Raw genomic sequence first — 26,769 nt, 5'->3', positions numbered from 1 at the left:
GACAACCACGGGTCCGATATACTTTTAACTTGCCAGGTATATTGCTGGGGACCCGAGGATGTGCCTTTTCAAGGTTTCATATTAATCGGACAATTACTTACCGAGCTATGTCCAAAAAACGATTCAACCAATCAGAGAGCAGCGAACTAGCGCGTGTGCCGAACGTGGCGGACACACTCTGCCTCGGATGGCACATTTGAGAGCGTATTCATTTATTTCACGTTTGCAAACTATGTTGGCGTTAAACTATGTTTTAAAACTAATAAAAACGAATTTGCGATTCATTCGCTTTCCTGCGCGTTTGTGCACGCGATGGCGATTTCTTTACCAAACTCCGGAAGCCGTTCGCTTTGGACCAAACCATTTCATGTAAATAGAGGGGGGGGGTTGTCACCGTACTCGCAAGCCGTTCGCTTTGGACCAAACCATTTCATGTAAATAGAGGGGGGGGATATAATTTTAGATATAGATATAGTACGGGCAATGCCCTAGTTGTCATCTAAATCAGGAAAATACTTATGAATTTCTAGCTCCAGTGACTGCAGATGCTCAAGAATGTCATTTTTCAGTACGGGATCAAGCTCTTTTCCCATGCTGTCTTGCAATTCAGACATTCTTTCGAACATAGCAATGTTTCCTGTGTTCACTTTCCTGCGCCAGTTTTGGAGCTTGGTAACAAATCCTCTGAGATGATCGTGGAAAAGAATAATATTAGTCACTCTTCCTTGGAGCTTGAGATTCAGCTGGTTCTGCTGCTCGAAAATGTCAGCAAGATAAGCAAGTTGTTCGTTCCACAATTCTTCGTCATAATGCTGTAGGAGGTCATGTTTCCCTTGAAGATTCAAGAAATGTTTGACTTCCGCACGAAGTTCAAAGACGCGGTTCAGAACATTCCCTTTTGAAAGCCAGCGTACAGCAGTATAGTACAGCAACGTTTCATGTTCCGTGTTCATGTCTTTGCACAGCTCCTTGAACATTCGGGTGTTGAGAGCCCCTGCCTTGATGTAGTTAACAATCTTGATAATGACTTCAAGAACTTTCTTCAATGAGAGAGGGAGAGTCTTACAAGCCAGGGCGAAGCGATGAATCACATAGTGGGTTCCTTTCGCTTGTGGTGCCAGCATCTTCACTTTTGCTTGGAATCCGGATAAGACACATGAAAGCCCACAGAATCTTGTTTCTCACAGTCTGAGAGTCCTTTAGGTGCTTTTTTGCAAACTCCAAGCGGGCTTGCATGTGTCTTTCACTGAGGAGAGGCTTCCGTCTGGCCACTCTGCCATAAAGCCCAGATCGGTGGAGTGTTGCAGTGATGGTTGTCCTTCTGGAAGTTTCTCCCATCTCCACACAGGATCTCTGGAGCGCAGCCAGAGTGACCATCGGGTTCTTGGTCACCTCTCTTACCAAGGCCCTTCTCCCCCGATTGTTCAGTTTGGCCAGGCGGCCAGCTCTAGGAAGAGTCCTGGTTGTTGAAGAATTATGGAGGTTGAAGAATTATGGAGGCCACTGTGCTCTTGGGAACCTTCAATGCAGCAGAAGTTTTTTTGTAGGCTTCCCCAAATCAGTGCCTCGACACAATCCTGTCTGCAGGCAGTTCCTTCGACCTCATGGCTTGGTTTTTGCTCTGATATGCATTGTCAGCTGTGAGACCTTATATAGACAGGTGTGCCTTTCCAAATCATGTCCAATCAATTGAATTTACCACAGGTGGACTCCAATCAAGGTGTAGAAACATCTCAAAGATGATCAAGAGAAATGGGAGGCACCTGAGCTAAATTTCAAGTGTCATAGCAATGGGTATGAATACTTATGTCAATGCGATATTTCAGTTTTTTCTTTTTAATAAATTTGCAAAACTTTCTAAAATCCTGTTTTCTCTTTGTCATTATGGGGTATTGAGTGTAGATTGAAGAGAGAAAAAATGAATTTAAACGATTTCAGCATAAGGCTGCAACATGACAAAATGTGAAAAAAGTGAAGGTGTCTGAATACTTTCTGAATGCACTGTAAATAACACCATGGTTTAGTTAGAAGGGGGGTGTCAGAAAAAAAGAAATAGGAAGGGGGTCAAAAATGTCAAAATACCAATAATAATACATCATATAGATTTTTTTCGTAGCTAGTATGTCGATGGATCCTCTTGGGGAGTTACAGTACCAGTTCTTAAGTATTTCCTCCACATCTATGCTCTATTTATGGCTCTTCTCTGTCGGGGCTCCTTGGCAAACTTAATTTCTCCAAGACCGCTGAGCCCGAAGGTCGTTTGCTATTTCAGACTTGTGTTCCGCTCCATTTTGCACCTGTTGTTTTGCATTTCACTTATACCTGGGCTCAACTTCACGGATCGATTCATACAACGGGACGAAATAAAATCTCATACAAAACGATCCCTCACCCATCAACTTTGGAACTTCGTCCCGTTATTCCTGAGTCATCATACACTTGGCACGCTACAAGGGCAAGTTGTTTTAGAGCCAAAAAACAATTTAGACCAACGGTTTCAGGATACGCACTGACCGCTGGAAAGAACATGTGACACCGGCTGGAGATCTGCCAGAAAAGGACAAATATATCTGTGGATGAGTTCCACTGGTGCCAGATCACACATTCACGGTTTGGGGCAAACCCTTTTGCTGTTTGGATGGGGGATGATCTGATATGGTGGTGAACATCTACTTGAAAACCTGGAGGGAAGGATGAGATTGTAGAGAATGTGGAAGTTGATTTGAAGGAGTGGAGATGAGCATTTATTCTGGATTTTGGGAGTTTCACCAGAAGGGGGTTGTTGGCAGACCTTTTGCCAGCTCGTGATTTTACCAAGGTCTACAGAGAGGGAAGAGGCCGCTACCCGCCTATCCGAAGGATGAGGGATGACATCAGCAAATTGATAAAGAGAATTTCCTAGGGAATCAGAAAGATGAATAAAATAATTTTTTCAAAGAATTCCTTAACTCGACCCATAAATAAGTCGCAGCTTAAATAATTTCACTTTACTCAAGACGATAGGATGACCAACAGGTCAATAGGCCATGCCATATAAACGCCGCACGCGGTTGGGTAATGTAAGGCAAGGAAGAAGAAGTGTCACCTGATGTGCAACCTTGCTTCAAATATTTATTAACAATCATTCATGGGACAGTGACAATGAGCAAAACGATGTGCATGAGACTCACATGAGGGGTTGTGATTAAAACTCACACTAAGAGGAGCAATGAAAGATACAATGGGCAGAATTTACGAGGGAATCTGCTGCCGCTGGAAGAGCTCCTTGAGCTGCTCGTCCGAGGTAGACTCCTTTTGCTGTGTGAGGTCCTTATGGCCCTGTGTCACACCCCAGGCAGCAGGCTTGGAATAGGAAGTTGAATAAGGGCGGCCAGAAGCTGGCTGGAGCTTCTCCCAGTATTCCTTTTGTGCCCTACAAAAAATTGCAAAGAAATAAAATGGCAATGAATATAAAAACAGGGAAGAAAAGCAACAGCAAAATGGAAACCCTTCATGCTTGAGAGAAAACTTGAAAACTGAAGGTTGCTCATACATTTTGCGAAATCTTTGTTGCTCAAATCACTTTGCGGTGAACATTTCCTTGAAGACCCTTTTGACCAGAAAACCATCCTTGTAAAGTCATCCTTTGCAACGAAAGTACAACAAAAACTAAATAATAATAATAATAACACTAGTTCCCTTACAAGGAACTTCAAATTAGGAGGACGCCATTAGGCCCACCAAAGCCTGCACTTGTGTTCCACCTGCAGATCAGCGAGACAAGCTTTTGGCAAATGCTGCAATCTGCTCATATTGGTTGCTTGCTCAAACTGATGAAAAATTAAACGAACTTTTATTTAATTACTAGCTGAATGCACCCAGCATTGCCCGGGTTCTTTTTGAATGAATTTAATCTTCTGTACATAGGTCTGACGCGAGCCCAGTATCAGTTAGTGCTCAACGATTCCTTGTTCTTTCTTCTGTCGGGCCCCGCGAGAGAGAATTTTGAAAGCATGTGTTGCAATCAGTCAGATATTCCTATTAAGTGCATAAGTTGTACTTCAAGAAAATTTTGAAAGCATGTGTTGCAATCAGTCAGATATTCCTATTAAGTGCATAAGTTGAACTTCAAGAGAATTTTGAAAGAAGAAGAAGAGTTATTGCGAAATGGGCCCAGCCCGGCCAAGGCGGCCTCCACCGGCCTCGCCACCTACCCTATAAACTTCCCGGGACCCGTCCCGACATTTTTTGTTTCAGAGGTTTCCTTCTATCTTTCACCGTTTAGGAGGCACCCGGCATTGCCCGGGTTCTTTTTGAATGAATTTACTACTATAATTCAGCTTTTACTCGCTGCTGTTGAAGATTAACTACTATAATTCAGATCAGCTTTAAATTGCGAAATTGGCCCAGTCCGGCCGAGGTGAGCCTCGACCGGCCTCACCACCGAGCCTATAACCTTCCCGGGGCCCGTCCCGACATTTTTAGTTCTTTTTGAATGAATTTACTACTATAATTCAGCTTTTACTCGCGGCCGTAGAAGATTGACGACTATAATTCAGCTTTTACTCGCAGCCGTAGAAGATTGACTACTATAATTCAGATCAGCTTTAAATTGCGAAATGGGCCCAGCCCGCCCGAGGTGGCCACGACCGGCCCCACCACCGAGCCCCGCCACCGAGCCTATAACCTTCCCGGGGCCCGTCCTGACATTTTTTGTTTTAGAGGTTTCCTCCTATCTTTCACTGTTCAGGAGATTAGCGCGTGCAGACAAACAAACAAACAAACAAACAAAAAACTTTCTTTTATATATATAGATAGAAGAAGAAGAAGATAACCTATTAGTATACATTGTTGATCTTTAACATTCATTATTTCAAAACATAATTGCAATTTTTGATAAGACTTCCTCATGACCATATTTAAAAAAAGAACAACAAGACTGATAGAGTCTAACAACAGCGCAGCTGGCCTTGGATCTGCTGAGTGGAGTTTCTGCTGTCCCCCTGTCATGTGACCAGATCCTCAGCTCTGATTGGTGGACGTTTGTGAGGGACATACATAAATACATCGGACGGAGAGACAAACGCTGTTCCAGACGGCATTGCCCTAAGGGCTAGGCCATAAAAATATGGCTTCCGAACCCCATGACCGGACATCATCTTTTTTTTTTTGGCCAATTTATCCCTTGATCATGAAGAAATTGAATACTGATCCGATCAAGCGTTCTACCTGTCGATTGATGACGTCATAATGAAGGCACATATTACATCATCATTAACATAATTATGTTATTCCCCATGGGAAGTACCTTACAATGAGCCACCTTTGAAAAAAAATTCCATGGAGCGGTTTCAGAGATATCGAGGAGCAAAGTTTTTGGGTTTTTCCAAGATGGCACCCGTACCACGTCACCTATGACGTCATAATTATCATTAAAAAAAATCTACTGGAGGAGCGAGGAGGCACTCCTATGGTGAAAATTTTGTGTCAATCGGACCAACAGTTGCAGAGGAAACCAATTTTAAAGGGAATAAACCCGCAAAATTCCGGCGGAAGGGATATGCACACACAGGGACAGACACACGCTGTTCCAGGCAGGATTCCCCTCCAGGCTTCGCCATAAAAACCCACAGAAACCCTCTTTTCATGACTTACCTGGCTCGGACCCAAGGCTTGGTGTGCATGGCCAGTCCTGCGCCCCAACTCCCATGTTTTGCCGAACCATCAGGCAGGAAGCCCCTCTCAACGGCAAGTTCCTCGGCAATGGCACGGATATGGTACGATTCAAAACCACAGCAGCCACCGATGTAACGCACACCGAGCTTGTAGGCCTCACGCGCATAATGCTGGATATCCCAGCGTGTAGCCAGGCGCGGCTCCAAGGCTACAAACGGTCACAGATGATGCAAGTGGGCACAACTGAAAATGTAGGACTACCACCCCAACAAGAAACTATGAGCAATATTATCCCATGCAAGTGGAAAACAACACGGCTCGTGCTCACCAAAGGGAAACTCAGGTAAATCGATGAAGCCCTGCTTATTGCAATCGGGTGTATGGTATGCAAGGGGCTGGCACATCAAGTGAGCTTTGAGCCCCACACTCTCTAGGCCTTGCTTCATCAGCCGTACGGCTTCGAGGCTGGTCTTTGGGTCAAAGTGGCAGTTCACGCCAACCACCTGGGCACCTACAAACAAGATGTGGGAGTATGTACAGCTCGCGAAAGCATATTATCTCCTCTTCTGTTGTTAATCTTTCTTGCATCAACTTTGATTACTTGACACACTTTTTATGTGTCAGCTGGAACTACAAACCTGCCCTGACGAGTCGGACAGCACACTCTGCAGTGGACACTCCGTGGAGGTCGCCCTCTAGACCAATACACAAGGTGGCGGCTACCGGCTTATTTGACGTCTTCAGCACCTGTACGGCCCACTCCGCCTCCTCAACATGCTCAAAATACTGCAGTGCACCAGATGCGTACGAAGAGAAAAGAGGAATCTTACACAAATGTCTGTGTCTTACACAAACAAAATGTCTCACACAAATCTTACACAAAATCTTACAGTCTCCTCTCTTATCTTCCCCCATCCAAAACCTTGATCTTTTCTACCCCCGTTAATTCACCTCAGATCCACTTTTGTGAAATACCGATTTCTTTCCCGGAAGTCCAAGCTGTGTCTATGTATGTTTTTTTACCTCGACCACGCCCCCCCCACTCCCCGTGCCTCCACCCACCAAGCCCTCTACCTCCCACAGATCTCCCGATGTCCCTGCTCTCAAATGTTGTACTTGTCCTTCCTTCTCTCTCCCCATCTTGTCTCCCGCTCCCTTGATTTCGTCTTATGTGACCGCTTTTTTTTCTTCTTTTTTTTTGTCATTAATGTTAGCTCTTACACGACCCTCGATCTTGTATACAAAAACAAAACAAAAAAAAAACATCCAAAACCTTGATCTTTTCTACCCCTGTTAATTCACCCCAGATCCACTTTTGTGAAATACCGATTTCTTTCCCGGAAGTCCAAACTGTGTCCATGTATTTTTTTTTTACCTCGACCATGCCCCCCCCCCTCCCCGTGCCCCTCCCCTCAAGCCCTCTACCTCCCACAGATCTCCCGATGTCCCTGCTCTCAAATGTTGTACTTGTGCTTCCCCCAATCTCCCGATCTTGTCTCCCGCTCCCTTAATTATGTCTTCTGTGTCCATTTTTTTTTTTTTTTTTGTCATTAATGTTAGCTTTTACACGACCCTCGATCTTGTATACAAAAACAAACAAACAAACAAAAACATCCAAAACTTTGATCTTTTCTACCCCTGTTAATTCACCCCAGATCCACTTTTCTGAAATACTGATTTCTTTCCCGGAAGTCCAAGCAGTGTCCATGTGTTTTTTTTACCTCTCTCCCCTCCCCCCCCCCCCCCCTTCCCATGCCTCCTCCCACCAAGCCCTCTCCCTCCCACAGATCTCCCAATGTCCCTGTTCTCTACTGTTGTACTTGTGTACTTCCCTCTCTCTCCCGATGTTGTCTCCCGCTCCCCTTATTGTATGTTTTATGTGTCCGTTTGTTTTTTTGTGATTAATGTTAGCTCTTACACGAGCCTCGATCTTGTATACAAAAAAAAAAAATATCATTGAAGGTAGGGGAGGGAGAGGCAACACAAACTAGCATTTTTCCCAATTTCTGACTGGTCACATATTGGGAATGAAAGAACAACTCTCAGATTAATCCATACACCCCAATAACCTCCTTCTACCCTCCATTACGCTTTCACTGACCTCTGCGATAAGGAAGTTCACGTTCATTTTGACAAAGACGTCCAGCTGTTTCTGGAAGATGGCTTTGACATCGGCTTCACTTTTGTTGCTGAGGTATGTCGGTGTCTGGGAGACTCCACCGGCCACCAGGGCATCACCTTCAGCTGCGACCTCGTGCGCAATCTCACAGGCAGCCTCATTCACCTGGGAGGACTGTGCATACCCGAGTGCAAGGAAGTGGTCAAGACCACTCTCCTGCTTTACTGATGCTGTATGTTGTTACATCTCCAGAGTAGATTCTAAAATAAACAAATTTGTAGCCAGGATTGGTCAACCAACGTCTCCAAGATAAAAGGAGATTAAGGGTTCACATGTTCTGCCATGTTCTGCTATTCCTCCAGCGTCAATCACATTGCTCCTGCAACTGCTCAAGCTTTGTACTTCATCACTTCTGTCCCATGTTCACCAGTAGTGCCCGTCATGCCATGGTCTTCCTGTTGGCTACCACCCATCCTCACAGCAGAATGTTCATTTACTGCAAATGTCCCATTCTTCAACCAACGCTTATGAATCAAACCTTCTCAAACAAGAGGTTTTGTGAGAAGGTCACTTATGACGGACAATCATTATGAATCAAAACCTCATAGTGACGGACAATCATTATGAATCAAAACCTCATAGTGACGGACAATCATTATGAATACTCACCGAAATTGCTGGCTTGTTCCCTCGGTTCTTCAACTTATCTTCGCTCGCATAGAAAGTGAAGGCTTGCATTACAGTGGCTCCTGCTCTCAAAAACTCCCTGTGTGTCTGCCTCACTGCAAAGAGTACACACAAAGAGAAAAGGCATTATTTTATAATCGCTTGCGGCAGAATAAAATTAAATGTTGGTAGGGTCCCTCGAGCGACGAGGCTTGCTTCGATCTCTCCACGGCATCAAAGTTTAAGTGTTTTCCCGTTCGTGTCTTTGTCAAATTTCTGCTGGGTATTTTGTTGTGTATGTGTTATTGTGTGTTTCGATTTGGTTTTGTAGTTGTTGTAAATTCGTGTATAACTAGCCGTTTTTTTGTTCGCGCCTTGTGCGGCCTGGTCTCTCCAGGCTCCCCCCCGGTCAGTGTATTGTGAATATAAGTTCTTTCCTTCATAGTATTTGCTTGTTTCTTTGATTTTCTTTTCTCCCCCCTACCTTCACGAACATCTTACCCTTTGTCCAGCGTTTTGAAAACAGAACAAACAAATAAACCAAAAAAAATTAAAAAATTCTATATTAATTCTTTCTCTCCTCCCGGACACGTGCTTGTTCGCTCTCCTCCTCGTCTCGACTTGTGCCCCGCCCCCTATATCTCGTTTTCTTCCACCTCTGCTCCTGCTTTCTCAAATCCACGTTCTCCCTGAGAGACCTTTCCCAGATTGTTTTTCATGGTTTTGTTTAAATATTATTTAAATATGTTTAAACAGCAGCCGTGATGCTGATGCCGCACTCCCCCCCCCCCCCCCCCCCCCCCAGAATTTCCATGTTTTAAACGTTTCCCAGTGTATACCCTGGATTAGAATAGGTACACCGTATCCCTGCGTGTCGTAGGAGACGACGAAGAAGGTTGGAGTCAGGAAGAGCATCCGGCCATTAAAAAAAAAAAACATTGCCTCAAGAAGCGAACCATGACAATTACAACTACATATGGGCAGGGTAAAGCCCGAAGTGGAGATCGGTTTCTGAGGTTTGGGACATGGAATGTAGGGACAATGACAGGGAGATCAGGAGAAGTGGTGGAAGTATTGGTCAGAAGAAGAGTGGACATATGTTGTGTGCAAGAGATGAGATGGAAGGGAAGTGGTGTGAGAATGGTGAAGGGTAGGCAGGGACAGAAATACAAGTTTATGTGGCAAGGGTGCCTGGAGGGCGTGAATGGTGTTGGTGTCCTGTTTTCTGAGGAGTTTGTAGACAGTGTGGTGAGTGTGACTAGAGCGAGTGATAGGTTGATGATGGTGAAAATGATGATTGGAAAGCTCTGGTGAACGTCATCTCGGGATATGCTCCGCAGTTGGTCGAAGCGATGAAGAGAAGGACAAGTTCTGGTGTGCGATAGAGAGGCTGATGGAAAACGTGAAAGATGAGGAAGTTGTTGTGGTAGGAGGAGACCTAAATGGACATGTGGGAAGGAGTATGGATGGTTTTGCCGGAGTTCATGGGGGTTACGGATATGGTGTGAGAAATGGAGAAGGTGAAAGGATTTTGGAGTTTGCTGATGGAGCTGATTTGTTGATTTGTAATCCTCAGTTCCAGAAAGAGGATAATAAGCTTGATACATACACGTCAGGTGGGTCGACGACAACCGTTGACTACCTGATGGTGCGTAGGCGAGATAGGGGGCACCTCCGGGACACAAAGGTGATCCCGGGGGAGGAGGCTGTTTCACAGCACCACTTGGTTGTCTGCGACATAAGGTTGAAAGGTGCGAGGGGAGCTCGGCAGGTGAAGTACCAACCGAGAATGAAGGTGTGGAGGTTGAAAGAGGTGACAGTAAGGGAGGCATTAAAAGAGAGGCTGAGTAGGGTCGAGGATGATGTGGTTGAGCTTGAAAGTGGTTGGATGTCAATGAAAGCTAGTCTGTTGGGAGCCGTTGGTGAGGTATGTGGATGGACAAAAGGACCACCGAGGCACTCGGAAACATGGTGGTGGGATGATGAAGTTGGAAAGAGGATTGACGAGAAGAGAAAGAAGTTCAAGGAGTGGCAGAAGGCGAAGGGTACGGGAGCAGAAACAGCAGAGCATGAAAGTTATAAGGCAGCCAGGAAGGCTGCAAAGAAAGAGGTAGCAAAGGCGCAGGGGGCATGGAGGAAAATGTTCGGAGAACGCTTGGATTCGGAAGAGGGTCAGAAAGCAGTATTCAGGATTGCAAAGCAGATAGCGAAAGCGAGGTGTGATGTGATGGGGGTGAGTTGCTTGAAGGATGAAGTGGGACAAATCGTTGTCAACCCAGATGGAATTAAAGGAAGATGGAAAAGATATATGGAAAAAATGCTGTTGAATACAGATAATGAATGGGATGGCAACATAGAGAGTAACCCAGTTTTAGGACCGGCAGAGAAGATAACTGAGAAGAAGTTAAGGAAGCGATAAAACCAATGAAGAGTAGAAAAGTGGGAGGGCCGACGGGAGTTGTGGGAGATATGTTGAAGGCAGCGGGAAGTTGGGGTGTGAAGAGAATGACAGAGATCTGTAATCTGGAGGTGAAAGAAGGCCGCATTCCAGTGGATTGGGCACCAAAGACCCTCGGCACTCTATACAATGGGAAAGGTGACCCATGGAATGAAGTTATTGGAAAGGGTGTTGGAGAGGAGGATAAGGAAGAAAGTGAAGATCGACGAAATGCAGTTTGGATTTATGCCAGGAAGAGGAACGACAGACGCGCTTTTCATTGTGAGGCAGTTGCAGGAGAAGTACATGGAGAAGTGGAAGAAGTTGTTTCTTGGGTTTGTTGATCTGGAAAAAGCATTCGATAGGGTTCCACGCAAAGTATTGACATGGGCATTGAGGAAGTTAGGAGTGGAGGAATGGTTGATCAGAGTAGTGATGGCAATGTACAAAAGAGCGCGCACAGCTGTAAGGACGAAGGACGGGAACAGTGGTTAGTTTGAGGTGAAGGTGGGAGTGCATCAGGGGACGGTACTAAGTCCACTACTATTTGTAGCTGTGATGGAGGTGCTGGCTCAGAACGTAAAGGAGGGTTTACCGTGGGAGTTGTTGTATGCAGATGATCTGGTGTTGATTGTGGAAAGTATGGATGGACTGAAGGAAAAGATGAACAAGTGGAAGGAATGTATGGAGACAAAAGGTCTGAAGGTGAATATCGGAAAGACGAAGGTGATGGCAAGTGGTAAAGCATGTGGTGAGGTGGAAAGAACTGGGAAGTGGCCCGGTGCTGTGTGTAGGAAGGGTGTCGGAGTGAACTCCATTCAGTGTACAATGTGCGCTGAGTGGGTTCATCAAAAATGTCGTGGTCTGAGAGGGTCATTAACCAGTGTGGCAGCTACATTCAAATGTAAGGTGTGCACAGAGGGAGCTGCAGATGGAGGAAATGTTGAGTTGGATCTTGGACACGGCGTGAAGCTGGAAGGTGTGAAAATATTTTGCTACCTTGGAGACATGCTGAATGGAGAAGGTGGATCAGACTCGGCAACGGTTGTTGGAGTGAGATGTGCATGGAAGAAGTTTCGGGAACTGAGTGGCATGCTGATGATGAGGGGAGTGTCGTTGAAGCTGAAGGGAAAGGTGTATGCTGCATGTGTGAGAAGTGTTATGATTTATGGGAGCGAGACATGGGTAATGAACGTAGAGCAGCAACGAAGGTTGGAAAGGGTGGAAGTGCGAATGGTTCGACGGATGTGCGGAGTATCGTTGAGAGAGAGGAAGACAAATGATGAATTGCGAAAGATGATGGGAATAGAGCCTGTGATTGATGCTGTGAAGAGGAACAGGTTGAGATGGTTTGGTCATGTGTTGAGGAAGGATGAAAGTGACTGGTTGAGAAGAGTGATGGAAATGAATGTAGAAGGAAGTAGAGGACGGGGAAGACCGAGAAAGACTTGGCTAAAGATGGTGGAAGAAGAAATGCGGGCAAGGGGGTTAACAAGGAGAGATGCAGAAAATAGGGCAAAATGGAGAAGATTGTCATGGGGACCGCAAGGCTAACCCCCGCTCTAGCAGGGAAAATGGCCTTCAAAATGCATGTTGTTGTTCTTGTAGGGTGTGAGGTGGTCAAACAGTCTGGCAGCAAAAGTCTGCAGTGACACCAGTCCTTTTCTATGGACTTTCCATGCCAGGGTCACACATTCTCCTAGTTGTGGGCTGGTTTCCTCATGATATTGGAACGTTTTCTGAGTTCCCCTTGTTTGTGTCTTTTTTCAGGATCTAAGGCTCATAGCGGAGCTGCCACTGACAAAACCCACACAAACACACACATACACAAATCAAATAAATTAGTCCCTGTCACACACACAACCTATCCACCAAGTTTTTTCAGAATCTGTCCATAACTTTTTGAGATAACCGGCTTACAGACAGACGGACAGACAAACAGATAGGGGTGAAAATATCCGTACACCTTCGTGGCGGAGGTAAACATTGATTGATGCATTCATGAAAACACTGTGGCAAGTTGTTCACTTCACAGTTTCAAAACCTTATTAGAAATACCTTCTGGGCCAGTGGCCTTGCTTACCTTAATCTGAAAGTATTCACACCCCTTGACTTTTTCACATTTTGTTGTGTTACAGCCTGAATTTAAAATGGATTAAATTAAATTTTTTGTCACGATCCACACAAAATACCCCATAATGTGATAGTGGAATTTTGGTTTTAGAGATTTTTTTACAAATTTATTTAAAATGAAATACAGAAATATCGAATTTACATAAGTATTCAGCCACCTGAGTCAATAACTCGTAGAAGTGCCTTTGGCAGCGATTAAAGCTTCGAGCCTTCTTGGGAATGTCTGTGTCAGCTTTGCACATCTGGATTTGGGGAGTTTCTCCCGTTCATCTTTGAAGATTTGCTCAAGCTCTGTCAAGTTGAATGGGGAACGTGGTGAACAGCAATCTTCAAGTCTTTTCATAGATTCCCAATGGGATTCAAGTCTGGGCTCTGACTGGGCCAATCAAGGACTTTCACGTTCTTGTTCTGAAGCCATTCCAGTGTTGCTTTGGCTGTATGCTTGGGGTCATTGTCCTGTTGGAACGTAAATCTTCACCGCAGTCTGAGGTCTTTTGCACTCTGAAGCAGGTTCTCTTCAAGGATTTGCCTGTATTTGGTTCCACTCATTTTTCCCTCTATCCTTACAAATCCTCCAGCCCCTGCTGCTGAAAATAATCCCCAAAGCATGATTCTGCCACCACCATGCTTCACTGTAGCGTTAGATGAGTGATGAGCTGTGTTCGTTTTCCGCTTGACGTAGCGCTTTGCATTCATTCCAATGAGTTCAATTTTCATCTCATCAAACCTCAGAATCCTTAGCCTCATGCTCTCAGTCTTTCACGTGCCTTTTTGCAAACACCAGGCATGTTGTAATGTGCCTTTTCTCAGGAGTGGATTCCATCTGGCCACTTTCCCATAAAGCCTATATTGGTGAAGTGCTGCAGAGACTGTCGTCCTTCCTGTAGGTTTTCCCATCTCAGCTAAGGAACTCTGTAGTTCTATCAGAGTGGTCATTGGGTTCTTGGTCACCTCCCTGACGAAGGTCTTTCTTGCCCAGTTGCTCAGTATGGTCAGACGGCCAAACTAGGTAGTTCATATTCTTTCCATTTCCTAATGATGGAGCTCACTGTGCTCGTGGAAACTTTCAACACTCGATAGACTGTTTTATACCCTTCCCCAGATCTATGCCTCCTCACAATTTTATCTCGGAGTTATACGGACAGTTCCTCAGACTCCATGGTAGAGTTTCTGCTCTGACATGCACTGTCAATTGTGGGACCTTAAACAGAAAGGTGCTTTCTCTCTAAATCATGTCCAATTAATTGAATTGGGCGCAGATGGACTCCAATCAAGTTGTAGAGACATCTCAAGGATGATCAAAGGAAATTGGATTCCCCATGAGCTCAATTTGGAGTGTTTCAGGAAAGGGGTTGAATACCTATTGACTCAAGAAATTTCAGCTTTTCATTTTTAATTAATTTGTAAAAAAATCCTATCAAAAATTCCCTTTTGACATTATGGGGTATTTTGTGTAAATTGTTGACAAAAAAAATCTCAATTTACTCCATTTTAAATTCAGGCTGTAACAAGAAAATGTGAAAAAAGTCAAGGGGTGTGAATACTTTCTGAAGGAACTGTATGCAAGTCCTTCAGCCCCTTGGTAATCCACGGCTTGTTATTCGAATATGTATGAACAACCTTATGAGGGATGACATAATCAACACAGAACGTGATGTTCCCGGGGATAACTGTCACCCTCACATTAATTACATTAATTACTGTTTGTAATTAATGCATGAACATTTGGTGTTGGGCTAGCGGCTAGGGTGCCGGCTTTAGGATCCAAGGATCCTGGGTTCGAATCCCGGTTGATCGCTGAATTAACGCCAGGGGGGTTGACTCAGCCTGTCATCCTTCCGAGGTCGGCTAATTGAGTACCAGTTCACTGGTAATTCCCTGTTTGTCGTTAAAGGCGGCAAAAAGGGTTGGCGTCAGGAAGGGCATCCGGCCGTAAAACATTGCTTCAAATAGGGGACCGAAAAACAACAACAACCACGGTTCCCGAAAAAGGCCAACCCCCGCTTTGCGGAGAAAAATGGCCTCTAAAGGTGGTTATAATTAATGCATGAACACAATGTTTGTGTGACAAATGCAACTCAGATTAATGCATGAACGCAGTCCAATCTGTACATGCAAGTCACTCAAGTGACAAATCCTTCAGACTAACTGTTTCCACTGAAGTTGAAGCTTTGTGTTCTATATGGGAGCCTCTGCCTCTGTGATCATTGCCTCGGAAGGCACAGACAGTGTTTATGCTCCCTCTAGTTCTGAGAAGTGGCCTAGTTTGGCCTAGATTACATCACCAACACCTATGACATTTAATGGTGAGAGCAAAGTGTCTGTAGCAGTTGGTCATAATGTCTGTGAAGCATTACTAGAATTGCATTGATTCACTTGATGAGGAAAGGTGAAGTCTCTATAAAGCTACTACACAAACCATGAAGGAAAATGGATTCACTAAGTTGGGGAAGGAATAGTCACAGTACGGACTGACTTGTTCAGTATTCTTCAAGACTTGAGGCAAGGGGTTTAATGCATTTCTTGGGGCAAGAGGTTCACCTGGATTTCCGGATGTTAAGCAATAACTGAAATGCATCTTTTATGGATCAGGCAGAATTATCCTGCTTGTTGTGAAAGAACTCACACGATATTTTCCTTGATGTTTGTTGCTCTTTGGCCAATGATGGAGATAGAATTTTAAAAAAAAGGTTAAGCTGATTAAAACAAACCAACATATCTAGTTTCAGAAGAATCGATGGAAAAATTTGACCTGTATATCGATTACGAGCGTTTGTATCAAATCACTTTATGACCGCTATATTGGATCGACATACTTTCTGGCACTTAAATGTTACATTTTGCTGCTCCAGATGGTGTTCGTATGTGTCCATGAACTATAAGAACTCACAAACTTTACTGCAGTGTGTGCAAAGAGAAGCCTATCAACACATCAGGTATGCAAAATGTAATGCATGTTCCCTTACAAGGAACTACATTGCAGTGGATCACAATAGTTGGGCGGATATGTGAAAAAGATGTTCACCTCTGGCAGGAAGCATAAAAATTGGTATATAAGGGTTTTAAGGTATGCTGAATTGAAATAGATGTGGAGACATTTGACTTTTGACATTTTTGACATTTGACATTTGACAGCCATTCAACGTGGTACTAATTTTTGATGATGTCAGAGAATTGGTTGAGAATGTTCTTGTTAGAGGTTTACATCTTATTTACATGTCCATTGTGTTATATATACAATAATAGATATGTCCGTCTATTAAACAGACTTGGCATTTAATATGGATTTTTTTTTTTCTTGACTTGGGTTTACTTTCTTAACTCAGTATATCAATCTGGTGAGTTTCTTTTACACTTTGGTGATTTATTTGTTAAAAGAACCATGTCACTGATTATCTGTCGCAGCAAGAAGTCAACAACAGGATTATATCACAGGTGGCGTGGCAAAATGTACGGACAGGTGCATTTGATGATTGGCTTCACAGTCGGGTATACAAGGGTTGTTGCGTTCTGTATTAGTGGAAAACAACTGCTGCACGTCTCCAAAAGTTATTGCCGCTTCCTCTGGAGATGGTCCGTCAACTCGACAATGCTGTTTGTCATGGAATGGTGGCTTTACGAAATTACAGCATGAAACAGTGTGCGATTGCTCGGCAGTATGGCATCATTCAAGGTCAGGTGTCAAAGATCCTGAAACGAAATGCTCAGAAGGGTGTCCCTACTCCAATACCAAGGCCAGGACGTCCCCGCAGAACCACAAGGAGGGATGATCGCCAGCTGCACCGGTTAGTCCGCTATGGCCGTACCAAATCAGCTAATCGGCTTAGGGCTGAGTGGCAGCAACTGACTAATGTGCCTGTATCCAGAAGGCTAGTCAACCAACGACTGGTTCAAGCAGGCTATCGTGCCAGGCATCCCCTGAGAAAGCCACGCCTGACCAGACAACACCGCCAGCGCCGATTGCAGTGGGCCAGAGAGCACCGTCAATGGCAGCCAGGACACTGGAATCACGTTATCTTCAGTGACGAGTCTAGATTTATGGTCTCTCGTCAAGATGGCCACATCCGAGTGCGCAGATAAGTGCATGAAGCCTACAACAAAGATTATATAGTGCCAAGAGTCCAAGCTGGAGGTGGTGGGGTGACCGTTTGGGCTGCTTTTCATGCAGGGGGCAAAACTGACCTGGTTGTTCTGAATGGAAACCTGAACCAGTTCAAGTACAGGGCCATTCTGGAAGAAACATTGCTTCCATTTGCTCGTGCAGCCTTTCGAGGAAACTTTGTCTTCCAAGATGACAATGCACGGCCTCATCGTGCTCGCATGATCCAACACTTTCTTGCTGACCGTGGTGTAGAGCATATGGAGTGGCCTGCCATGTCCCCGGATATGAATCCGATAGAGAACTTGTGGGCAGAATTAACGCGTCAAATCGACCACTTGGACCAGCAGCCGACCTCTGTGCGTGAATTGCAGCAGGCTATTGTCACTGCATGGCAAGCGATCCCTGTCCAAACCTTGGCAAATCTCGTGAACAGCATGCCTCAACGTGTACGTGCTCTCCTGAATGCTCGTGGGGGTTACACGAAGTACTGAACTGTAATTTTACTGTCCGTAATCCCAGTCGTAATTTAACTTTGGTTTTTGTTAAAAAAAATTTGGCTAATGTGCAAAATAAAGAGATACTTCTGGAAAACGTACAGAAGTTTAACACAGTACTGTCCATGAATTGAGTTCGATATCAGTTTACATCACTTTCAAGGATCAATTTATTTGTTTCGAAATGTCAAATGTGGTTTTTGCTTCTTTTAAAGGTCACATTAACAAAATGTAGAATAATTTCGACATAATTCCAATGAACTTTTGGTTCTAAGACATCTTGAAAAGTAAGTTCACCCCCACAAAAAAAATATTCCATATTAAATGCCAAGTCTGTAGAACACACAATCATGACATAACACAACATGTACATTTGTTATGTACAAATAATGTAATTTTTTATTTATTAATTAACATTGTCCTTGACATATAACTTATAGAGGTGCACTTGTGGACTGTTTAACCATAGACTTTATTTTGTCTGGTTCTATGAAATTCAGCTGGTTGGCTTTATTTCTGGTGTATTTCTAAATATCGATAACTTGCGTAACAGAGCAATTGGTATCTTAAAATTCCCCTGTCATACATTGTTGCCTATGTTTGAGCAGCCATGGGGTATATTCGAGCATTTAGAAAATAAACAAGAAACTGACATTGTGGGTAAATGTGGGCGAACAAGTAGGCGATCAAGGGCTCTGTATGTTTGTTACCAAATTTCATGCTTATACTATGTTGCATATTACATATTTTTGTGAATTAAAGAAGTCTTTCCATATCTGTCTGTTGTCAACTTTCTCAACAGAATACATACGTATATTACTGCCCACACATCTAACTTCCAAAAAGAGAAAAAAAGTATATGTCTTTTTGCAATTTTCGACTACCAGTAGCATAGCACATAACACTACATGTTCCCAGAGAAACACTGTCTATATTACTTATTTGGGACTGTTATTCCATTTAGCATGGATTGGAAGAAATATACATGCAGGTGTATTTTAAAATTTATTAAATTGCGGCACATTTAAAGAAATCGAAATTTTTCTCATTTCGCAGTGCGTTTGATGCCAGCAGTTATGGTTGAGAGTCCATGTAGAGTGAGATAACTAACACAATGTGATAAGTAATACGCCATATTAGAGGTATTTATATGCCCATTCCAGTAATGTATGCTGCTAGATCTCTCGATGTCTCCATGTCTGTCGGTCCCTGCTCTCAAATGTTGTGTTTGTGTCCTTCCCCCCCTCTCCCCATCTTGTCTACAGCTCCCGATGTTATATGTTTTATGTGTCGGTTTGTCTTTCTGTGTGATTAATGTTCGCTCTTTCACGAGCCTCGATCTTGTATACAAAAAAACAAAAAACAAAAAAAAAAAGATCATTGAAGCCACAATAAGATGGCAGGCCAAGAACCAACTGTACCCTCCTACCGCGAAATTGGCAAAAAAAGCAAAAACACACCGTCCCCCAAATTTTTGAGAACGTTACGTTGATCCTATCAAATGTCCACATCTATTTCAATTCAGCATACCTTAAAACCCTTATACGCATACCAAAGATGCTGCCAGTATACCAATTTTTATGCTTCTTGCCAGAGGTGAACATCTTTCTGATATTTTGTCACATATCCGCCCAACTATAAGGCCCATAAAGAGGGCACAGTGGTTACCGACCTATGGTTGTTTGTCCTTGCTCTGTCTTTTAAAAATGGTGAGCGTCAATCAAGGAAGCAGAATTTACCATTTTAAAAGTCTTTGGTATGACTCGGCCAGGGTTCGAACCGCCAAATGTTTCTACCCTTACAAGTCTCCCAGTCCCTGCCGCTGACAATCATCCCCATAACATGATGCTGCCACCATGCTTCATGGTAGGGATGGTGTTAGATGGGTCGGTCCCAGACTCAGAGCGGACGTTCTAACCATTCGCCTTGACCTCACATACTCCGCTATCCTCTGCATTCTCTTATTTGTCATAATTATATTGTTCCTCACTTTTAGGCTCCTCTCCTTGCATATACAATATTTAAAAGACCTTGTTGGATCTCCTAGGTAGGTACATTGTAGTGAACACCTTTTGTAAAAAAAAAAAGAATTCTACAATGATCTTAATACCACCCATCTTCACTCCTGTTCCGCTTTTCTCTATTTTGTGAAACACAAAATCTTCCTGAAGCCCACTATCTTCCTGAAGCCCACTCTTCCCTCCAAAGATTCAAGGAAGCATTAAAACCACCATCTTGTATCACGTCATCCCCCGATCAGTACCTGCAATCTTTTCTAACCCATTAGCCGAAACCTTGCCAAAATCTCTATCATGGAGGTTGCTGTGTTTACTCTCATCCTCTCCCAATTCCCCTACTTGATGGCATGGTCAATACGCTGCATTTCTCCCTCTACGTCCTTACTCTTCCATGAGCCAATAATTTACATTCATTTTATTAAAAGCTGAATGGAGTACATATCAATGCAGACACCTCTTTGCTTAGACTAACCTGGATTACTCCCGGTGCCATTGCACTGAGCTTAACAATTGCTGGCTCAGAAGCGAGGAGGGCCCGGGGAAATTTTATACCCGGATCTGTCCACATATTGTAGGAGGCAGGACTCAGGAGGTGGGGATTGGGATTGGCCAACGTTCTGGCAGAGCCTGTGCTTTTAATGTGGCACAATCGCTTGTTTATTAAATGGGATTTGAGAAACAGCTGGGAAAAGAAACAGTGAATAAACAACAGTGAAGCAGCATAGGTTACAAGTCAAGGAACAAAACCGTAAATGGGATTAATCATCCCATATATCTCATACAAGACAGAGGCATTTTAAGGTTGTTGTTGTGGGTTTAAAAAGAGGGTGAAGGCCATTTCTTGGAGAGTCCCACTCCCTTAAAACAAGGGGTCAGCAGTCCTTCCTTGGAAAATGTTTTGGAATTTGTAGTCTTTCTGGTTAATTCCCCATGTATTCAAGTGTCTACACACATCCCATGAAGGTGGGAGCTTGTCAGTTTCAAGGACTGTCATGTTTTTCTGAGATATTAAAATTCATTCATAAAATTTTCGAAATTCATCATTTGGGATATAAATATGAAGAGTTTTTTTTTAACCATGACCCTTAAATGTTTCTGTGCAAGTCATATGATCCCTGTGTCAAAATGCTCCCAATGTGGACATACCCCATGTGAATTACCACGTTCAATCAAAATTGTTGCAAATTTGCTCGGCTGGGATCTCTCCCAAAATGTAAACAAGTCATAAGACAGACACTCCAAAGTTGTGCAACAGAATGTTGTTATTTTCACTCAACTTGGATAGTGTCTGGAACGATACACTAGAAGAGGTCATTTGAACACCACATTAATTCAACCTGCTATTTATCAACTTAAAATAATTCGGTTAGCGCGGGGAGGGTGTAGGAATGGAGGAGTGGGGATGAGAACATTGAGGCAGGCACGGACATCACCAGGGTGTTATTATATATATATATATATATATATAAAAGAAAGTTTTTGTTTGTTTGTTTGTATGTTTGTTTGTTTGTTTGTTTGTTTGTCTGCACGCGCTAATCTCCTGAACAGTGAAAGATTGGAGGAAACCTCCAACACAAAAAATATCGGGACGGGCCCCGGGAAGGTTTTAGGCTAGGTGGCGAGGCCGGTCGAGGCTGCCTCGGCCGGGCTGGGCCCATTTCGCAATTAAAAGCTGAGCTAAATTATAGTAGTCAATCTTCTAAGGCCGCGAGTAAAAGCTGAATTATAGTAGTAAATGCATTCAAAAAGAACTAAAAATGTCGGGACGGGCCCCGGGAAGGTTTTAGGCTAGGTGGCGAGGCCGGTCAAGGCCGCCTCGGTCGGGCTGGGCCCATTTCGCAATTAAAAACTGAGCTGAATTATAGTAGTCAATCTTCGACGGCCGCGAGTAAAAGCTGAATTATAGTAGTAAATGCATTCAAAAAGAACCAAAAATGTCGGGAAGGCCCCAGGAAGGTTATAGGCTAGGTGGTGATGCCGGTTGAGGCCGCTTCGGCCGGGCTGGGCCCATTTCGCAATTAAAAGCTGAGCTGAATTATAGTAGTCAATCTTCTACGGTCGTGAGTAAAAGCTGAATTATAGTAGTAAATTCATTCAAAAAGAACCCGGGCAACGCCGGGTGCTTTCGGCTCGTAAATATATAAATATAATAGTATGTTATATGTGTGTAAAATCTCCCGGCTTGATCAAGCGGTAAGGCATGGTTTGTGTCTCATAACAGCCGAAGCAGCGCAAACTGGGAACAGTAATGTCCGTCTGCCATACGAGGTTGCGGTTGGGCGTGACAATACAAGGACAAGGCCCTTCCAACCCGATAAATGCAACATGTCATAAAACACTCTGTCCAATGTCAAGACTCTCTGCTCACCTTCACTCTTTCATTCTTTCATTCTTCTTTTCTCCCGCCTCTGGAACAAACTCCCTCAATCTCTTCAATCCCACTCCTCCCTCCAGGTCTTTAAAACAACTGTTCACCACAATCTCTTATCTTCCCCCATCCAAAACCTTGATCTTTTCTACCCCCGCTAATTCACCCCAGATACACTTTTTTGAAATACCAACTTCGTTCCTGGAAGTTCTAGCAGTGTCCATGTGTTTTTTTTACCTCTTCCTCCCCCACCCCCCTTTCCCATTCCTACTCCCCCCAAGCCCTCTCCCTCCCACAGATCTCCTGATGTCCCTGTTCTTTGCTGTTGTACTTGTGTTTCCCTCTCTCTCCACATCTTGTCTCCCGCTCCCTTTATTGTATATTTTGTGTGTCCGTTTTTTTTTTATGATTAATGTTAGTTTTTACACAAGCCTCGATCTTGTGTATACACACACACACACACACACACACACACACACACACACACACACACACACACACACACACACACACACACACACACACACACACACACACACACACACACACACACACACACACACAACGTCATATGCGCAGGAACGTTTCCGTGTTTCAGGGTGGGACAGATGGACAGACTTCTCTTTTTACAGCATTAATATTGTCTGTAGTCTATAACTACATAAAGGGGTTCCAATTCACTGTGCACATCTCAAAAAGGGAAGGTTTGAATCACAGTCTGAATTCATTCACCACGACCATTTTCATTTATCAGAGCACTGGAGACCGTTAAGGGTCGTGACTTACAAGCCTCCGGATGCTCCACGGTGACCTCTGGGGTCCAGCAGCCAGCTTTGACGTAGCCTCGCTTCTCGAGCGCAAAAACCATCCCTCCATCACCGATTATCACCTCTCCGGCCTCCAACCTCTCCAGGAATCCCTGCCAGTGCACAGAGCGCTCTAAAATGCGGCCACCTGATGACGACCATAGGAATGTGGAAAAGTTATATGGTTCGAGGCATCTCAGAAAGGCTTACCTTTTTCCCCACATCGGACCCGCTTATTCCAGGTACCATTGCGTCAAACTGTTAAACGGATGGATCACAGGCAGAGACCGTTGAGCTTATATACCCGGATCTGTCCTCGTATTGGAGAAGCAGGAGGTGGAGATTGTGGTGGCGAATGTTCTGACATCGTGTGCCTCCGGTTGCAGCACAGAGTAGCTTGTTGATCAAATGAGATTTGATAAACTGCTTACAAAACAACCCTGAACAAACAGGAGCGAAGCAGCATCGGTTACAAGTAACGGAACCAAATTCAGAACCAAACCGATACGAGATTAGCCATCCCATATATGACCAAGGTTGGAGCCACAAACACCCAATGAATGCCTCATCATGTTGATCGGTTTTCATGTTGTTGTTTTTAATTGATCGTCAGAAACGGCATTTCGTGCGTTCTTGGAAGTTTCTGCAGTTCTTTGTGTTCTTCCCTGGTCCAACAGTTCAGCTGATTCGCGATGACTATTAATGGACAAATCGACGAACTAGTGAAACGACTTGCTCACCTGTTCCTTCTGCTATAAATTGATGAATTTTGTGTGTGTGTGTGTGTGTGTGTGCATGTTTGTGCGTGTGTGTGTCTGTGTGTGTGCATGTGCGTGTCTGTGTGTCAGTGCGTGTGTTTGTGTGTCTGTGCGTGTGTTTGTGTGTCTGTGCGTGTGTGTATGCGTGTCTGTATGCGTGTGTTTGTGCGTGTGTGTGTGCACGTTTGTGTGTGTGTCTGTGCGTGTGCATGTGTGTCTGTGGATGTGTTTGTGTGCGTCTGTGCATGTGTGTCAGTGCGTGTTTGTGTGTGCGTCTGTGCTTGTGTGTGCGTGCGTGTGTGTGTGTGTGCGCGTGTGTTTTTGCATGCGTTTGTGTGTCTGTGTTTGTGCGTGTGTGTCTGTGCGTGTCTGTTTTTGCATGAGTTTGTGTGTCTGTGCGTGTGTGTTTGTGTATGTGTGTCTGTGTGTGCAAGTGTGTGTGTTTGTGCATGTCTGTGCGTGTGTTTGTGTGTGTCTGTGCATGTGTTTGTGTGTGCATCTGTGTTTGTGTGTGCATCTGTGTTTGTGGGTGTGTGTGTGTGTGTGCGCGCGCGTGTGTGTCTGTGCGTGCCTGTGCATGTGTTTGTGCATGCGTGTTTGTGAGTGTGTGTTTGTGCATGTGTGTGCGTGAGTGTGCATGTGTGCGCGCGTGTGTTTGTGTGTGTTCTTGAGGCATGTTTTTGTGTACTTCTACTGGAGCTTTCTGATTTGTGTCGTTCTTCCGAAATGATTGTTATGATCTCCTGGGTTAATTAGGCTAATTAACGACAAATAACCCGGAAGAATTCCCATGACGTAATTGATGTGACGAAAGCATGGTTTTTTTTACCGTCGCACTTGGAGTGTTTTATAATAAAGCAAAAGTGATTTAAAACCTCTGAGCGTTGGTAAGCCGCCTGAAACGTTCTTTGTTCAAAAAAAATCTGGAGACGAGGGCATTCCAGTATCGAAAATCCGAAGGGGAGGGGGGGGTGCACACGCCTGCCTCCCTCCCCCCCGCCCCCCCCCCGGATCCGCCAGTGCTGCTGTAGACATTAAAGACCCATTGGTAGAATTTGATCGATTTTGTCTCAAGGCCAACGGGTGAAAGTTAAGTGAATGAACTTTTTCTGATTTTTATACCAACACTGGCTGCCTTGCCCATGTGACGACGTGACCGCTCGGTCTTCAACATCTTACAGGTATTGGAGTTTTCTTCGTAGACACGGATTTTAAGACTGGACCTTAATAACATGCACAACTGAAATTTCCAGACAAACTAAGTTACCAAAACCCACCAAGACATTTGATCTATTGCCACTTACCCTATTTGGCCATGGTAATGTCTAAAAGGTCTATTCTTGAAATCTGCACGATAAGCTCTAATGGCTAACAACCTTGCTCTTTGGATATCGGTGCTGCAACGGATGAGCCCCTGGCGGCATCGTTCCGTAGGCGATCCGACAGCGCACGATCAAATCGGAACGTTGGCATTCCAAATCCAGCATCACAAGTCAGCCAGCTGAAAGAGAGAAGGTAACTCAAAACGTGTGCTCAAAGGTCATGTTCCAAAACCCCCTGAAAAATTACGACAATTTGTGCTCCTGGTCCAAAGACCATACCGGAGCCCGACCCAGTTCTGTTGACATGTAAACTTTCTTCGTTTGTCCAAATCGAATTGGAACTTTACAACTGGCATCCCTAATTGACTTCCATCCGCCATGATAGAAAACATGGACGAGATTTAAAAAAATAAAAATCCTTTAAGCTCTCCACGTGGAGAAGACAAAACCCTACAGTTAATTTGCAATTGGTCACCGGCTTTGGCACCAATAAAAAAAAAATCTGCATACAGAAAGTATATCGAACAAACATTTCACCACAATAAGCTTTTTAATTGCATCACATGTGGCAATAAATGAATCGTTGCTCTCAGCTTGCCGGCTCGATGACAGAAGACTCCATTTGCATTTTTGCCTCCTCCATCCCTAGCGTGTGGGTACGGGCAACTTGCGAGTCACTTTAACGAAACTTGACGCAGGATTTGGCCTTCCATGAATGCGCTACATCAATACCAACTTTAAAAAATCCGTCAAACCTAAAGACGTAATTTCATTGAGGTGGGAGGAGTGGGGATGAGAAAAGTGTGGCAGGCTCAGGATGACATGACCACAGTGTTAAACTAAAAGGTACTCGGTAGAGTGCATACCTCCACAAGCCTGGACACTTTAGGTTTTGTATCCCACTGATTGGCCGGATCTGGATTCGGACCTGAACCAAAATGATCGAATTGGCTTGTTCTTGTCACCTAACCAACTTGTCTACTAAGTTTAGTCATAACTCGTCCATAACTTTTTTAAATATCATGTTATATACATCGCTTTTCGATCGATCCCTCAATGGCAGGGGCGTATCTACGGAAAATAGCGCCTATGGCAAGCATTGAAATTGCGCCCCTGTCCAAACATCTGACACCCATCTTTTAGATAACTTTACCATAAAATCAGCTCAAAAATACAAGTCAAGCTCGTTAATATTTTAATTAACAAATTATGGCACTACATGAAAATTACAACTGCACCTTCCTTGCTTTCACTGATGCAAATTGGTCTATGATGTGGTGATGTGCTCAAAGTCAGTTTTTTCAGTTTCTTCTCTTTCTACACTCAGCAGAGCAAGATCACAGAGTCTGCCTTGACCCATGGAGGCTCTCAAATACGAAAGTATTCGTTTTAACTTGCTGAATGATCTCTCACAGCTGGCGATGGAAACTGCGATGGTTCGCATTATCTGAATAGCAATGCGAAGATTGGGGAAGACGCTCTCATCTCCATACTGAACAATTAATTCGAGCTCTTCAGGTCTTGATATTTTCGTGTTGGCCCGACTTGATAGCAACATTCTACAATCCAAAATTTCTTCATATAGCTGCTGTCCATCAACATCAGAGCTGTACAATTCGCCCAAATTTTTGCTCTTCTTCTTTAGGTCGTTATTCACAGTGTGCCTGATCAGGAGTCGAGTCGAACATGAGACCGTAGTATTTGGCTTTACGAATGCTTCTCAGTAAACTCTGGCGAACAGTGGATGCCATCATGTGGATTAATTCGTTCTTGACACCCGGTGAAAGATAAGACGTGGATCCAAGATGACTTTCCACACGAGTGAGGTGTTCTTTCATGACAGGGTCAAAGATGGCCAGTAGTTTCAGTAAGCCAAGGAAATTTCCCACAT

At 44.1% G+C, this 26,769-nt stretch overlaps 1 protein-coding gene across 1 annotated transcript; it reads right to left on the bottom strand.

Annotated features, from left to right (window-relative positions):
• Positions 1–3,091: 3,091 nt before the first annotated feature.
• Positions 3,092–25,052, bottom strand: LOC137418280 (betaine--homocysteine S-methyltransferase 1). Its single transcript, XM_068104294.2, has 9 exons — positions 24,933–25,052; positions 23,009–23,238; positions 22,779–22,911; positions 8,444–8,556; positions 7,757–7,948; positions 6,294–6,441; positions 5,984–6,166; positions 5,635–5,863; positions 3,092–3,412 (listed from the first exon to the last, which is right to left on the bottom strand). Exons 2-9 carry the CDS (start codon positions 23,045–23,047, stop codon positions 3,232–3,234), a joined length of 1,218 nt encoding a protein of 405 aa, XP_067960395.1. The 5' UTR covers positions 23,048–23,238; positions 24,933–25,052; the 3' UTR covers positions 3,092–3,231.
• Positions 25,053–26,769: the final 1,717 nt, after the last annotated feature.

This window comes from Myxine glutinosa, chromosome 7, assembly GCF_964187855.1.
Source record: "Myxine glutinosa chromosome 7, kmMyxGlut1.1, whole genome shotgun sequence".
NCBI lineage: Eukaryota > Metazoa > Chordata > Myxini > Myxiniformes > Myxinidae > Myxine > Myxine glutinosa.
Note: the sequence above shows the minus strand (reverse complement) of the source record. Positions and strands in the feature narration are given on the sequence as shown.